Source organism: Paramisgurnus dabryanus, chromosome 16, assembly GCF_030506205.2.
Source record: "Paramisgurnus dabryanus chromosome 16, PD_genome_1.1, whole genome shotgun sequence".
In the NCBI taxonomy this organism is placed as follows: domain Eukaryota; kingdom Metazoa; phylum Chordata; class Actinopteri; order Cypriniformes; family Cobitidae; genus Paramisgurnus; species Paramisgurnus dabryanus.
This window is the reverse complement of record NC_133352.1, coordinates 30,338,894-30,354,246: the sequence shown is the minus strand read 5'-3', so window position 1 is coordinate 30,354,246 and position 15,353 is coordinate 30,338,894. Positions and strand designations below refer to the sequence as shown.

General features: G+C 38.5%; 3 protein-coding genes and 1 pseudogene across 3 annotated transcripts; all 4 read left to right on the top strand.

Annotated features, from left to right (window-relative positions):
* The first annotated feature begins 528 nt into the window (after positions 1 to 528).
* Positions 529 to 4,283, top strand: LOC135763623 (protocadherin alpha-3-like). The gene is made up of 2 exons (XM_065275354.2): positions 529 to 3,247; positions 4,269 to 4,283. The coding sequence occupies exons 1-2, from the start codon at positions 893 to 895 to the stop codon at positions 4,281 to 4,283; spliced, it is 2,370 nt and encodes a 789-aa protein (XP_065131426.2). The 5' UTR covers positions 529 to 892.
* Positions 4,284 to 4,801: 518 nt separating this feature from the next.
* LOC135760842 (protocadherin alpha-6-like) lies at positions 4,802 to 7,333 on the top strand (annotated as a pseudogene).
* A 1,533-nt stretch (positions 7,334 to 8,866) lies between these two features.
* Positions 8,867 to 11,433, top strand: LOC135763607 (protocadherin beta-15-like). The gene has a single exon (XM_065275353.1). The coding sequence runs from the start codon at positions 8,989 to 8,991 to the stop codon at positions 11,431 to 11,433; it is 2,445 nt and encodes an 814-aa protein (XP_065131425.1). The 5' UTR covers positions 8,867 to 8,988.
* Positions 11,434 to 12,034: 601 nt separating this feature from the next.
* LOC135752407 (protocadherin alpha-8-like) lies at positions 12,035 to 14,553 on the top strand. The gene has a single exon (XM_065270900.1). It carries the CDS (start codon positions 12,178 to 12,180, stop codon positions 14,551 to 14,553), a length of 2,376 nt encoding a protein of 791 aa, XP_065126972.1. The 5' UTR covers positions 12,035 to 12,177.
* The last annotated feature ends 800 nt before the right edge of the window (positions 14,554 to 15,353 follow it).

The window sequence follows — 15,353 nt, the reverse complement described above, 5'->3', positions numbered from 1 at the left end:
GGGATTTTGTGTAATAAATGCATAAATCTATGTGAGGTGAGTCGTCTGTTAACTGGTCTGATTACCCTTTTTGAACATCTTTCTGGCTCCATAATAATCATGCATGTACAGTTTCATAACTCAACTTCATACACATTTAATTGGTTATGTATTTAGAGTGTCATAAAGTTGAGTTATGAAACTGTACGCACACTTCATAAAAAATGGTTATTTAATGAATACTGTTTACGATAAATAATTTCCTGACAAACAATTATTTATATAGGTCTGTGGTTGAAAAAAAATCGTTTTTTGTTTTGCACACTTCATAAAAAATGGTGATTTAATGAATACTGTTTACGATAAATAATTTCCTGACAAACAATTATTTATATAGGTCTGTGGTTGAAAAAAAAATCGGTTTTTGTTTTGCATTTTATGTAGGAAATTATGCACATTAGGCTTTTTATTTTCCTTTTTGATATTTCGCAAACTATGTTTTCGCTGTCCTTAGTCCTGAATCCATTATGCTGATTTCTCTCCTGCGCGTCATTCTCGGTTTTTGAATATAGGCTATTATATATTTCAGAACTTATTCACAGCAAGTTTTTCTTTTAAAATGTATATATTAATATTAGTGCAGTAAATGAGGAAGATCACGAGGTGTCAGTGTGAACCTAGAAAACAATTCACAGCGCCAAAGAATACCGCCCTCTTTTCCCCTTAGTGGCTGGCACACGATCGTGATCTGATTTTGTCAGTGGGAGCTTGGTCGTTGCTTTTGTCCTTACATTTTATTCGTAATATTTTACGGGTTTTAGAAAATTTGGTTATTTGTCGCATGGCCTTTCAACTGATATTTTCAACCCGTTGTACATTTCTTGTGGAATAAGTAGCCTACTTAAAGAAAAACATGGGACAAAGGAGACCTCATCAATGGCTGGAGCCGCGTTTGAAAATCCTATTCATTGCTTTCTCGCTTGTTTTTGGGAGGACGGTCTGGGCGCAAATTCGCTACTCGATCTCTGAAGAGCAAAAAGATGGAGCTGTTGTAGGAAATATTGCGAAGGATTTGGGTATTGATCACAAAACCTTAAAGGATCGAGGATTTCGTATCGTCTCGACCTCAGGCGAGTCATTGTTCAGTGTGAATCATAATGACGGTGTGTTGTATGTAAACGGTAAAATAGACAGAGAGTCAGTGTGCGAGAGAATCAACCCGTGTTTAATCAATCTGAAAATCGCTTTAGAAGATCCACTGGAGATTCATTACGTCACTGTTGATATAATTGACGTGAATGATCACGCTCCGAGATTCCCAGAGCAAGAAAAGCGTTTAGAAATTAGTGAAACTGTCCTTCCTGGTGCGCGATTTCAACTTCAGGCAGCGCGCGATCCAGATAGTGGCAGTAATTCAGTTCAGATATATAAATTAAGCCACACCGATTATTTCCGCATTGATATTAAAGATCGTGACCGAGACGGCAAAGTTCCAGTGCTAATTTTACAAAAGCCGCTTGACCGAGAAATTACAAAACGATTAGAATTGCAATTAACTGCTTTAGATGGAGGCAGACCACCAAAGTCTGGAACGATGGACATAACTATAGATGTGTTAGATATCAATGATAATGCCCCTGTGTTTACTAAAGATACTTACAGTGTAGTGCTGAATGAAAACACGCCTGTAGGCAAAACAATTTTAAGAGTAAATGCAACCGATTCAGACGAAGGTCAAAACGGAGAAGTAGTTTATGCATTAGGGCATAACGTAAATGATAAACTATTTGATGTTAACCCAATTACTGGGGAAATTATTGTAACTGGTCTTTTGGATTTTGAAGTCAAAGATGTGTATGAGATTGACATTCAAGCCTCTGATAAGGGAACTGTTCCTCTAACAACAGATAAAAGTATAACTATAAAAATAGCAGATGTAAATGACAATCCTCCTCAGATAGAAGTGACGTCATTTTCAAAATCTGTTCCTGAGGACTCCAAACCTGGCACAACAGTGGCTTTAATAAGTGTATCAGATTTAGATTCTGCAATAAATGGAAGAGTATCGTGTTCAATACCCGAGGACGTACCTTTCAAACTAATATCTTCAACACAAGATAATACATATTCCTTAGTTACAACATCAGCTCTTGACAGAGAGACAACATCTCACTATGAAGTCATGTTGGTAGCCAAAGACGCCGGGCAGCCGCCTCTGTCTTCTGTTAAAACTATAACTGTGCAGGTGTCAGATGTAAATGACAACAGTCCAGAGTTCAGCTCTTCCCCTTATGCATTTTATGTGATGGAAAAAAATGTCCCTGGCAAATCTGTATTTTCTGTGTCTGCTTCTGATAAAGATGCCAGTGAAAGTGGTATTGTTAACTATCAGATATGGAGAGATGGTGGTGTAGAAAACAAATATACATCTTTTATTAACATTAACTCAGAAAATGGAGAGATATATGCGCTGAAGAGTTTTGACTTTGAAAGTGTAAAGACATTCCAGTTCCACGTGCTCGCTACAGACTCTGGCTCTCCGCCTCTGAGCAGTAATGTGACAGTGAACGTGTTTATTCTGGATCAGAACGACAACGTTCCAGTGATCTTATATCCAGTGAGCGCTAACGGTTCTGCTGAGGGTGTGGAGGAGATTCCCCGCAATGTGAACGCAGGTCATTTGGTGACTAAAGTCAGAGCCTATGATGCAGATATAGGATACAACGGATGGTTATTGTTTTCACTGCAGGAAGTTAGTGATCACAGTCTGTTTGGTCTGGACCGCTATACAGGACAGATAAGAACCCTTCGCTCATTCACAGAAACAGACGAGGCCCAGCATAAACTGGTCATACTGGTGAAAGACAATGGGAACGTTTCTCTTTCAGCAACAGCGACTGTGATTGTGAAAGTTGTGGAGCCTAAAGAGGCTTTTGCAGCTTCTGATGTTACAAACGCAGTGAAAGACGATGAGGAAAACAACGTGACATTTTATTTGATCATCACATTGGGCTCTGTGTCAGTGCTTTTTATCATCAGCATCATCGTGTTGATTGCAATGCAGTGCTCTAAATCTTCAGACTATTCGTCCAAGTATTTACAAGAAACGAATTACGACGGGACTCTGTGTCACAGCATTCAGTACAGATCTGGAGACAAACGGTACATGCTAGTTGGACCAAGAATGAGTGTCGGTTCTACTTTAGCACCTGGCAGTAATAGGAATACTCTAGTGATACCAGATCGCAGGAGGAGAGAATCTGGAGAGGTAAGAAAACGGATGAAGTTGTTATTTGTATACCCTTCATGGTTCTTTATTATTTTACTTATTCATTGTTTTTCATTTAAATTCCTTTAATGTCTAAAATAATCAAATATATAACTTTTTTATGCAGGCCTTTGTTTTTTAAACAGTGGTTCAGCAATTGTTGTTAATTTTGTTTGTTATAAATTTACTTGTTGAGGCCAAAAGACTATTGAAGTTAGTATTTTATTTACATTAAATATTCTACCTAATATCAAGGGAAGCTGTATGTAAGTCTGAGAGAAACATGGACATTTTTTTACTCTGTATCAATTCCCAATGCCTTCTTGTACCATCTGCACTCTTGTGCTCACTGATAGTGATCAAAGACGATTGGCAGAGTTATTTATCCAGTACAGTGGGTGTTCAAGGTGGTCTACTCTTCGGATGGGTCAGGTTGAATGTATCATGTTGGGTTTGGTCATATGGTCAAGGAATGGAAAAAAGGCGATGTTTGGGGTATGCTCGGGCTCTTTTTCATTTCCCTTATCTGTGTTTCGACCGTATCATCTCTATAAGCTCTGCTCTTGGATTCTGCTTATTTTCTATGCTCTTGTTCTTTACCTGAGCTCTGAGCCATTAGGCTAAGATTTCAGTCCACAATGGTTACTCTTTTAAACTTTCTTTCTTTCTCTGTTCTCTATCCTAATATTCAATATACATTAGAAACAGTTAATTGTACATGTAGTATTTACCATTTCATGCATTTATTGTCTAACCATTTCAATTGTAAATTTAACTCAATACTGTTATTAAACCTTTTCATTTTTAAATCGGTTGTTTAGTTTTGATTTAATAGTATTACTTAAATGCTATATTGCAATACAATATATGTATATTCCAGCAATGCTCTCCCACATATTTTGCTATCATAACTGCGTTTATTTCCGTCATTGGTATAAGTTACAGATGGGTGGTACCTGACAAGAAATACACAGTTTTATACCATCTTGCTGTTAACGTTGTTGTTTCGGCTTTCCTACAGCCTGAACTACTGTAGTTGATCCACCTTAACACCTGCTCTACATGCAATTTTGTTTGAATTCATACGATGTGCATCATACAAAAGCATACAATTATCTGCTTAAAAGCATGATGCTATAAACCCCATTCCTAACCCCAAAGTTTTTGGGGGGCAAAGGCAGATTGTACTATATACAATTGAGATCATACAAATTCTTACAAAATAGTAACCTCGTGAAACAGATGTGTAGTAGGTTAATGCTATGAGATTGTGTTGGAAATTTTCACAGAAAAGCATGAAAGCAATATGGCCGCTGTCCATGGTCCTGAACGTTTTAATACGGCATTGTTTGCTGCTTCACAAAGCACTGTAATTGTCTGGCTATATGTGTTTACGATCGTTACAGAGAGGTTTAAGAACTATAACTTTGCATTTATTTTTATTTTTATTTTGAATAGCACTGCAATGAAAGTGAAAGAGCGCAAGGTGTCAGTGTAAACCTATGACTCATTGTGCACAAATACGCCCACTCCCCGTCTGTTTCGTCATTTGTACTCGAGCATTTGTTCATTTTTATCAGTGGTGCGTCTTGCTTGGCGCTTTTGTACAACGAATTATTTTGTATTATTTTTTGGAGTGCTACATAATTTAGTTGTCTTTTATGTGGCTATTCGATGAATATTTGTAGAGCCGTTGTAAAATTGTTTTGGATCGAATTGCAAAATGGGACAAAGGAGACCTCATCACTGGCTGGAGCAGCGTTTGAAAATCCTTTGCATTGCTTTCTCGCTTGTTTTTGGAAGGACGGTCTGGGGGCAAATTCGTTACTCCATCTCTGAAGAGCAGAAGAACGGAGCTGTTGTAGGAAATATTGCGAAGGATTTGGGTATTGATCACAGAACCTTAAAGGATCGAGGATTTCGCATCGTCTCGACCTCAGGCGAGTCATTGTTCAGTGTGAATCATAATGACGGTGTGTTGTGAACGGTAAAATAGACAGAGAGTCAGTGTGCGAGAGAATCAACCCGTGTTTAATTAATCTGAAAATCGCTTTAGAAGATCCACTGGAGATTCATTACGTGACTGTTGATATAATTGACGTGAATGATCACGCTCCGAGATTCCCAGAGCAGGAAAAGCGTTTAGAAATATACGAATCAGTGCTTCCTGGTGCTCGTTTCCAAGTTCAAGCTGCGCGCGATCCAGATAGTGGCAGTAATTCAGTTCAGATTTATAAACTCGGTCACACTGATTATTTTCGTATTGAAATTCTAGACCGAGATGAAGACGGCAAAATCCCCGTACTTATATTGCAAAAGCCGCTTGATCGAGAGATCACAAAAAGTATACGATTACAATTAACTGCTTTAGATGGAGGCAGACCGCCAAAGTCTGGAACGATGGACATAACGATAGATGTGTTAGATATAAATGATAATGCCCCTGTGTTTACTAAAGATACTTACAGTGTAGTGCTGAATGAGAACACGCCTGTAGGCACAACAATTTTACGAGTAAATGCAACGGATTCAGACGAAGGTCAAAATGGAGAAGTAGTTTATGCATTAGGACATAACGTAAATGATAAACTATTTGATGTTAACCCAACAACAGGAGAAATTATTTTGAAAGGCCTTTTGGATTTTGAAATCAAAGATAAATATCAGATTGACATTCAAGCTTCTGATAAAGGAATTGTTCCTTTAACAACAGATAAAATAATAACTATAAAAATTGCAGATGTAAATGACAATGCTCCTCAGATAGAAGTGACATCATTTTCAAAATCGGTTTCTGAGGACTCCAAACCTGGCACAACAGTGGCTTTAATAAGTGTATCAGATTTAGATTCTGAACTAAATGGAAGAGTCTCATGTTCAATACCTGAGGACGTACCTTTTAAACTAATGTCTTCATCACAAGATAATACATATTCCTTAGTTACAACATCAGCTCTTGACAGAGAGACAACATCTCACTATGAAGTCATGTTGGTAGCCAAAGATGCCGGGCAGCCGCCTCTGTCTTCTGTTAAAACTATAACTGTGCAGGTGTCAGATGTAAATGACAACAGTCCAGAGTTCAGCTCATCCCCTTATGCCTTTTATGTGATGGAAAATAATGTCCCAGGCAAATCTTTATTTTCTGTGTCTGCTTCTGATAAAGATGCCAGTGAAAGCGGAGTTGTTAACTATCAGATATGGAGAGATGGTGGTGTAGAAAACAAATACACATCTTTTATTAACATTAACTCAGACAATGGAGAGATTTATGCGCTGAAGAGTTTTGACTTTGAAACTGTAAAAACATTCCAGTTCCACGTGCTCGCTAAAGACTCTGGATCTCCGTCTCTGAGCAGTAATGTGACAGTGAACGTGTTTATTCTGGATCAGAACGACAACGTTCCAGTGATCTTATATCCAGTGAGTGCTAACGGTTCTGCTGAGGGTGTGGAGGAGATTCCCCGCAATGTGAACGCAGGTCATTTGGTGACTAAAGTCAGAGCCTATGACGCAGATATAGGATACAACGGCTGGTTATTATTTTCACTACAGGAAGTTAGTGATCACAGTCTGTTTGGTTTGGACCGCTATACAGGTCAGATCAGGACCCTTCGCTCATTCACAGAAACAGACGAGGCCCAGCATAAACTGGTCATACTGGTGAAAGACAATGGGAACGTTTCTCTCTCAGCAACAGCGACTGTGATTGCGAAAGTTGTGGAGCCCAAAGAGGCTTTTGCAGCTTCTGATGTTACAAACGCAGTGAAAGACGAGGAGGAAAACAACGTGACGTTTTATTTGATCATCACATTGGGCTCTGTGTCAGTGCTTTTTATCATCAGTATCATCGTGTTGATTGTAATGCAGTGCTCGAAATCTTCGGACTATTCGTCTAAGTATTTACAAGATGTGAATTACGATGGGACTCTGTGTCACAGCATTCAGTACAGATCTGGAGACAAACGGTACATGCTAGTTGGACCCAGAATGAGTGTCGGTTCTACTTTAGCACCTGGCAGTAATAGGAATACTCTAGTGATACCAGATCGCAGGAGGAGAGATTCTGGAGAGGTAAGAAACTGATGAAGTTGTTATTTGTATATCCTTCATGGTTCTTTAATATTATACTCATTCATTGTTTTTCATTAATATTGCTTTAGTGTTGAAAATAATAAAATATATAATTATTTTTTTGCAGGCCTTGTTTTTTAAACAATAGTTCAGCAATTGTAATTTTGGTTTGTGTTAGATTTACTTGTTGAGACCAAAAGACTATTGAAGTTTGTATTTTATTTACATGAAATATTCAACCTAATATCACAGGAAGCTAAGGAAGTAAGGCTGAGAGAAACAGGGAAAACAGGAATTTATTAATCTGTCTCAATTCCCAATGCCTTCTTGTACCATCTGCACTCCTGTGCTCACTGATATTGATCAAAAACGATTGGCAGAGTTATTTATCCAGTACAGTGGGTGTTCAAGGTGGTCTACTCTTCTGATAAGTCAGGTTGAATGTATAATGTTGGGTTTGGTCACATGATCAAGGGATGGATAAAAGACAATGTTTTGGTTATGCTCAGACTCTTTTTCTTTTCCCTTATATTCGTTTGGACTGTATGGTCTCTATAAGCTCTGCTCTTGGATTCTGCTTATTTTCTATGCTCTTGTTCTTTACCTGAGCTCTGGGCCATTAGGCCAAGATTTCAGTCCTCAATGGTAACTCTTACTTCTAAACTTTTTTTCTATCTCTGTTCTCTATCCTATCAGGTAATATTTCATATACATTAGAAACAGTTAATTGTACATGTATTATGCACCATTTCATGCATTTATAGTGTAACCATTTCAATTGTAACTTTAAGTCAATACTGTTATACCTTTTCATTTATAAATCTGTTGTTTAGTTTAGATACAATATATGTATATTCCATCAATGCTCTCCCACATATTTTGCTATCATAACTGCGTTTATTTCCGTCATTGGTTTAAGTTGCAGATGGGTGGTAATTGACAAGAAAAATACAGTTTTATAACATATTGCTGTTAACGTTGCTTTAGTCATTTCGGCTTTCCTACAAAAGCATACAATTATCTGCTAAAAAGCACAAACGAAACCCCATTCCCAACCCCAAAGTTTCTTGGGTCGAAGGCAGATTGTACTATATACTATTGAGATCTTACAAATTCATGCAAAATAGTAACCTCGTGAAATAAATGTGTTGTAGGCTATTGCTATGAGATTGTGTTGGAAATTTTCACTGAAATGCACGAAAACACGGCCGCTGTCCATGGTGCTGAACGTTTTAATACTGCATTGTTTGCTGCTTCACAAAGCACTGTAATTGTCTGGCTATATGTGTTTACGATCGTTACAGAGAGGTTAAAGAACTATAACTTTGCACTATAATTTTTATTTTTATTTTGAATAGCACTGCAATGAAACGTTTAATAACTATAACTTTGCACTATAATTTTTTTTATTATTTTGAATAGCACTGCAATGAAAGTGAAAGAGCGCAAGGTGTCAGTGTAAACCTATGACTCATAGTGCACAAATACGCCCACTCCCCGTCTGTTTCGTCATTTGTACTCGAGCATTTGTTCATTTTCATCAGTGGTGCGTCTTGCTTGGTGCTTCTGTACAACGAATTATTTTGTTATTTTTGGAGTGCTACATAATTTAGTTGTCTTTTATATTTGTAGAGCCGTTGTGAAATTGTTGTGGATAGAATTGCAAAATGGGACAAAAGAGACCTCATCACTGGCTGGAATCGCGTTTGAAAATCCTCTTCATTGCTTTCTCGCTTGTTTTTGGGAGGACGGTCTGGGCGCAAATTCGCTACTCGATCTCTGAAGAGCAGAAGAACGGAGCTGTTGTAGGAAATATTGCGAAGGATTTGGGTATTGATCACAGAACCTTAAAGGATCGAGGATGTCGCATCGTCTCGACCTCAGGCGAGTCATTGTTCAGTGTAAATCAAAATGACGGCATGTTGTATGTGAATGGTAAAATAGACAGAGAGGTGGTGTGCAAGAGAATCAACCCGTGTTTAATTAATCTGAAAATCGCTTTAGAAGATCCACTGGAAATTCATTACGTGACTGTTGATATAATTGACGTGAATGATCACGCTCCGAGATTCCCAGAACAGGAAAAGCGTTTAGAAATTAGTGAAACTGTCCTTCCTGGTGCTCGTTTCCAGCTTCAGGCAGCGCGTGATCCAGACAGTGGCAGTAATTCAGTTCAGATTTATAAACTCAGTAACACCGATTATTTTCGTATTGAAATTATAGATCGAGATGAAGACGGCAAAATCCCCGTACTTATATTGCAAAAGCCGCTCGATCGAGAGGTCACTAAATCTATACGATTACAATTAACTGCTTTAGATGGAGGCAGACCGCCAAAGTCCGGAACGATGGACATAACGATAGATGTGTTAGATATAAATGATAATGCCCCTGTGTTTACTAAAGATACTTACAGTGTAGTGCTGAATGAGAACACGCAGGTAGGCACAACAATTTTAAGAGTAAATGCAACCGATTCAGACGAAGGTCAAAACGGAGAAGTAGTTTATGCATTAGGACATAACGTAAATGATAAACTATTTGATGTTAACCCAACAACAGGAGAAATTATTGTGACAGGCTTTTTGGATTTTGAAATCAAAGATAAATATCAGATTGACATTCAAGCCTCTGATAAAGGAATCGTTCCTCTATCAACAGATAAAAGTATAACTATAAAAATAGCAGATGTAAATGACAATGCTCCTCAGATAGAAGTGACGTCATTTTCAAAATCTGTTCCTGAGGACTCCAAACCTGGCACTACAGTGGCTTTAATAAGTGTATCAGATTTAGATTCTGAACTAAATGGAAGAGTCTCATGTTCAATACCCGAGGACGTACCTTTCAAACTAATGTCTTCATCACAAGATAATACATATTCCTTAGTTACAACATCAGCTCTTGACAGAGAGACAATATCTCACTATGAAGTCATGTTGGTAGCTAAAGACGCTGGACAGCCGCCTCTGTCTTCTGTTAAAACTATAACTGTGCAGGTGTCAGATGTAAATGACAACAGTCCAGAGTTCAGCTCTTCCCCTTATGCGTTTTATGTGATGGAAAATAATGTCCCAGGCCAATCTTTATTTTCTGTGTCTGCTTCTGATAAAGATGGCAGTGAAAGCGGCGTTGTTAACTACCAGATATGGAGAGATATTGGCGTAGAAAACAAATATACATCTTTTATTAACATTAACTCAGAAAATGGAGAGATTTATGGGCTGAAGTGTTTTGACTTTGAAACTGTAAAGACATTCCAGTTCCACGTGCTCGCTACAGACTCTGGATCTCCGTCTCTGAGCAGTAATGTGACAGTGAACGTGTTTATTCTGGATCAGAACGACAATGTTCCAGTGATCTTATATCCAGTGAGTGCTAACGGTTCTGCTGAGGGTGTGGAGGAGATTCCTCGCAATGTGAACGCAGGTCATTTGGTGACTAAAGTCAGAGCCTATGATGCAGATATAGGATACAACGGCTGGTTGTTATTTTCACTACAGGAAGTTAGTGATCACAGTCTGTTTGGTTTGGACCGCTATACAGGACAGATCAGAACCCTTCGCTCATTCACAGAAACAGACGAGGCCCAGCATAAACTGGTCATACTGGTGAAAGACAATGGGAACGTTTCTCTCTCAGCAACAGCGACTGTGATTGCAAAAGTTGTGGAGCCCAAAGAGGCTTTTGCAGCTTCTGATGTTACAAATGCAGTGAAAGACGAGGAGGAAAACAACGTGACGTTTTATTTGATCATCACGTTGGGCTCTGTGTCAGTGCTTTTTATCATCAGTATCATCGTGTTGATTGTAATGCAGTGCTCTAAATCTTCGGACTATTCGTCTAAGTATTTACAAGATGTGAATTACGACGGGACTCTGTGTCACAGCATTCAGTACAGATCTGGAGACAAACGGTACATGCTAGTTGGGCCAAGAATGAGTGTCGGTTCTACTCTAGCACCTGGCAGTAATAGGAATACTCTAGTGATACCAGATCGCAGGAGGAGAGATTCTGAAGAGGTAAGAAAACAGACGAAGTTGTCCTTTGTATATGGTCATGGTTATTTGATATTTTATATATATTTCTTGTTTTTCGTTATATTCCTTTAATGTCTAAATAATCAAATATATAGATATTGTATGCAGGCCTTTGCTTTTTAACAGTCGTTAAGAAATTGTTAATATTGTTTGTTTTAGATTCGCTTGTTGAGCCCAAAATAATAAAGAAGTTTCTATTTTAACATGAAATAGCCTATTCAACATGATCTCACTGGAAACCGTACCTGTTTTACCAGGTGACAATTCTGTTTGAAATCATACAAAACCCATCTTACGATTATATTCAAAAAGCACGAAAGAAAACACATTCCTAACTCCAAACGTTTCTGATTCGAATGCAGATCGTATTAATAAGAACGATTGAGATCTCTGATGTTACATTTACCGAAATGCACGAAAGAAACATGGTCGCTGTCCGTGGTGCTGATTGTTTTAATACTGCATTGCTTGCATCACACTGGCTGTATGTGTTTACGGTCTTTTCAGAGAGCTTTAAGAATTATTATTTTACAGTTATTTATTATTATTTTTTTAATAGCACTGCAATGAAAGTGGAAGATCGCGAGGTGTCAGTGTAAACTCATGGTGTAAAAAATACGCCCACTCCCCGTCTGTCGTCACTTGCACTGAAACATTTGTTCATTTCTATCAGTGGTGCGTGTTGCTTGGTCCTCTTCTACATGGACTTCCATTATATATATTTTTAGAGTGCTACAACATTTAGTTGTCTCTTATGTGGCTATTCGATGAATATTTGTAGGGCCGTTGTAAAATTGTTGTGGATTGAGTTGCAAAATGGGACAAAGGAGACCTCATCACTCGCTGGAGCCGCGTTTGAAAATCTTCTTCATTGCTTTCTCGCTTGTTTTTGGAAGGACGGTCTGGGGGCAAATTCGTTACTCGATCTCTGAAGAGCAGAAGGATGGAGCTGTTGTAGGGAATATTGCGAAGGATTTGGGTATTGATTACAGAACCTTAAATGATCGAAGATGTCGCATCGTCTCGACCTCAGGCGAGTCATTGTTCAGTGTGAATCAAAATGACGGTATGTTGTATGTGAACGGTAAAATAGACAGAGAGGCGGTGTGCGAGAGAATCAACCCGTGTTTAATCAATCTGAAAATCGCGTTAGAAAATCCACTAGAAATTCATTACGTGACTGTTGATATAATTGACGTGAATGATCACGCTCCGAGTTTCACAGATCAGGAAATGCGTTTAGAAATAGGCGAATCAGTTTTTCCTGGTGCTCGTTTCCAGCTTCAGGCAGCGCGTGATCCAGATAGTGGCAGTAACTCCGTTCAGATATATAAATTAAGCCACACCGATTATTTTCGTATTGAAATTATAGACCGAGATGAAGACGGCAAAGTTCCTGTACTTATATTGCAAAAGCCGCTTGATCGAGAGGTCACTAAAAGTATACGATTACAATTAACTGCTTTAGATGGAGGCAGACCGCCAAAGTCTGGAACAATGGATATAACGATAGATGTGTTAGATATCAATGATAATGCCCCTGTGTTTACTAAAGATACTTACAGTGTAGTGCTGAACGAAAACACGCCTGTAGGCACAACAATTGTAAGGGTAAATGCAACCGATTCAGACGAAGGTCAAAACGGAGAAGTAGTTTATGCATTAGGACATAACGTCAATAACAAATTACGTAAACTTTTTGAAATTAATCCAACCACGGGAGACATTATTGTGACAGGCCTTTTAGATTTTGAAATTAAAGATAAATATCAGATTGATATTAAAGCCTCTGATAAAGGAATTGTTCCTCTAACAACAGATAAAATAATAACTATAAAAATTGCAGATGTAAATGACAATGCTCCACAGATAGAAGTGACGTCCTTTTCAGAGTCTGTTCCTGAGGACTCAAAACCTGGAACAACAGTGGCTTTAATAAGTGTATCAGATTTAGACTCTGAAGTAAATGGAAGAGTCTCGTGCTCAATACCCGAGGACGTCCCTTTCAAACTAATGTCTTCATCACAAGATAATACATATTCCTTAGTTACAACATCAGCTCTTGACAGAGAGACAACATCTCACTATGAAGTCATGTTGGTAGCCAAAGACGCTGGACAGCCACCTCTATCTTCTGTTAAAACTATAACTGTGCAAGTGTCAGATGTAAATGACAACAGTCCAGAGTTCAGCTTTTCCCCTTATGCGTTTTATCTGATGGAAAATAATGTGCCAGGCAAATCTTTATTTTCTGTGTCTGCTTCTGATAAAGATTCCAGTGAAAGCGGCGTTGTTAACTATCAGATATGGAGAGATGGTGGTGTAGAAAACAAGTATACATCTTTTATTAATATTAACTCAGAAAATGGAGAGATTTATGCACTGAAGAGTTTTGACTTTGAAACTGTAAAGACATTTCAGTTCCACGTGCTCGCTACAGACTCTGGATCTCCATCTCTGAGCAGTAATGTGACAGTGAACGTGTTTATTCTGGATCAGAACGACAATGTTCCAGTGATCTTATATCCAGTGAGTGCTAACGGTTCTGCTGAGGGTGTGGAGGAGATTCCCCGCAATGTGAACGCAGGTCATTTGGTCACTAAAGTCAGAGCCTATGATGCAGATATCGGATACAACGGCTGGTTGTTATTTTCACTGCAGGAAGTTAGTGATCACAGTCTGTTTGGTTTGGACCGCTATACAGGACAGATAAGAACCCTTCGCTCATTCACAGAAACAGACGAGGCCCAGCATAAACTGGTCATACTGGTGAAAGACAATGGGAACGTTTCTCTCTCAGCAACAGCGACTGTGATTGTGAAAGTTGTGGAGCCCAAAGAGGCTTTTGCAGCTTCTGATGTTACAAACACAGTGAAAGACGATGAAGAAAACAACGTGACGTTTTATCTGATCATCACATTGGGCTCTGTGTCAGTGCTTTTTATCATCAGTATCATCGTGTTGATTGTAATGCAGTGCTCTAAATCTTCAGACTATTCGTCTAAGTATTTACAAGATGTGAATTACGACGGGACTCTGTGTCACAGCATTCAGTACAGATCTGGAGACAAACGGTACATGCTAGTTGGGCCTAGAATGAGTGTTGGTTCTACTTTAGCACCTGGCAGTAATAGGAATACTTTAGTGATACCAGATCGTAGGAGGAGAGATTCTGGAGAGGTAAGAAACTAATGAAGTTGTTATTAGTATATCCTTCATGGTTCTTTAATATTATACTTATTCATTGTTTTTCATTTATATTGCTTTAGTGTTTAAAATTATCAAACATATAACTATTTTATGCAGGCCTTTCTTTTTTAAACAATAGTTCAGCAATTGTAGTTTTGGTTTGTTTTAGATTTACTTGTTAAGGCCAAAACACTATTGAAGTTTGTATTTTATTTCCATGAAATACTCAACCTAATATCACGGGAAGCTAAGGAAGTAAGGCTGAGAGAAACATGGAAAACAGGAATTTATTACTCTGTCTCAATTCCCACTGCCTTCTTGTACCATCTGCACTCCTGTGCTCACTGATAGGGATCAAAGATTTATCCAGTACAGTGGGGGTTAAAGGTGGTCAACTCTTCTGATAGGTCAGGTTGAATGTATCATGTTGGGTTTGGTCACATGGTCAAGGGATGGATAAAAGACAATGTTTTGGGTATGTTTAAACTCTTTTTCTTTTCCCTTATATGCATTTGGACTGTATGGTCTCTACGAGCTCTGCTCTTGGATTCTGCTTATTTTCTGCTCTTGTTCTTTACCTGAGCTCTGGGCCATTAGGCCAAGATTTCAGTCCTCAATGGTAACTCTTCCTTCTAAACTTTCTTTCTATCTCTGTTCTCTAACCTGGCCATTCCCAAACTGTGGTCCGCGGACCACTAGTGGTCCGTGAGGGTACTGCAGGTGGTCTGTGTAAAGGCAAAATAAGAATATGTATATTTTAAGAACATGCAGTGTTGTGCCTGAACAAGTTAATTGAACAAAAG

Excerpts from the sequence above, each read along its gene's own strand:
- LOC135763623 (XM_065275354.2), top strand. The coding sequence starts at position 893 with ATGGGACAAAGGAGACCTCATCAATGGCTGGAGCCGCGTTTGAAAATC.
- LOC135763607 (XM_065275353.1), top strand. The coding sequence starts at position 8,989 with ATGGGACAAAAGAGACCTCATCACTGGCTGGAATCGCGTTTGAAAATC.
- LOC135752407 (XM_065270900.1), top strand. The coding sequence starts at position 12,178 with ATGGGACAAAGGAGACCTCATCACTCGCTGGAGCCGCGTTTGAAAATC.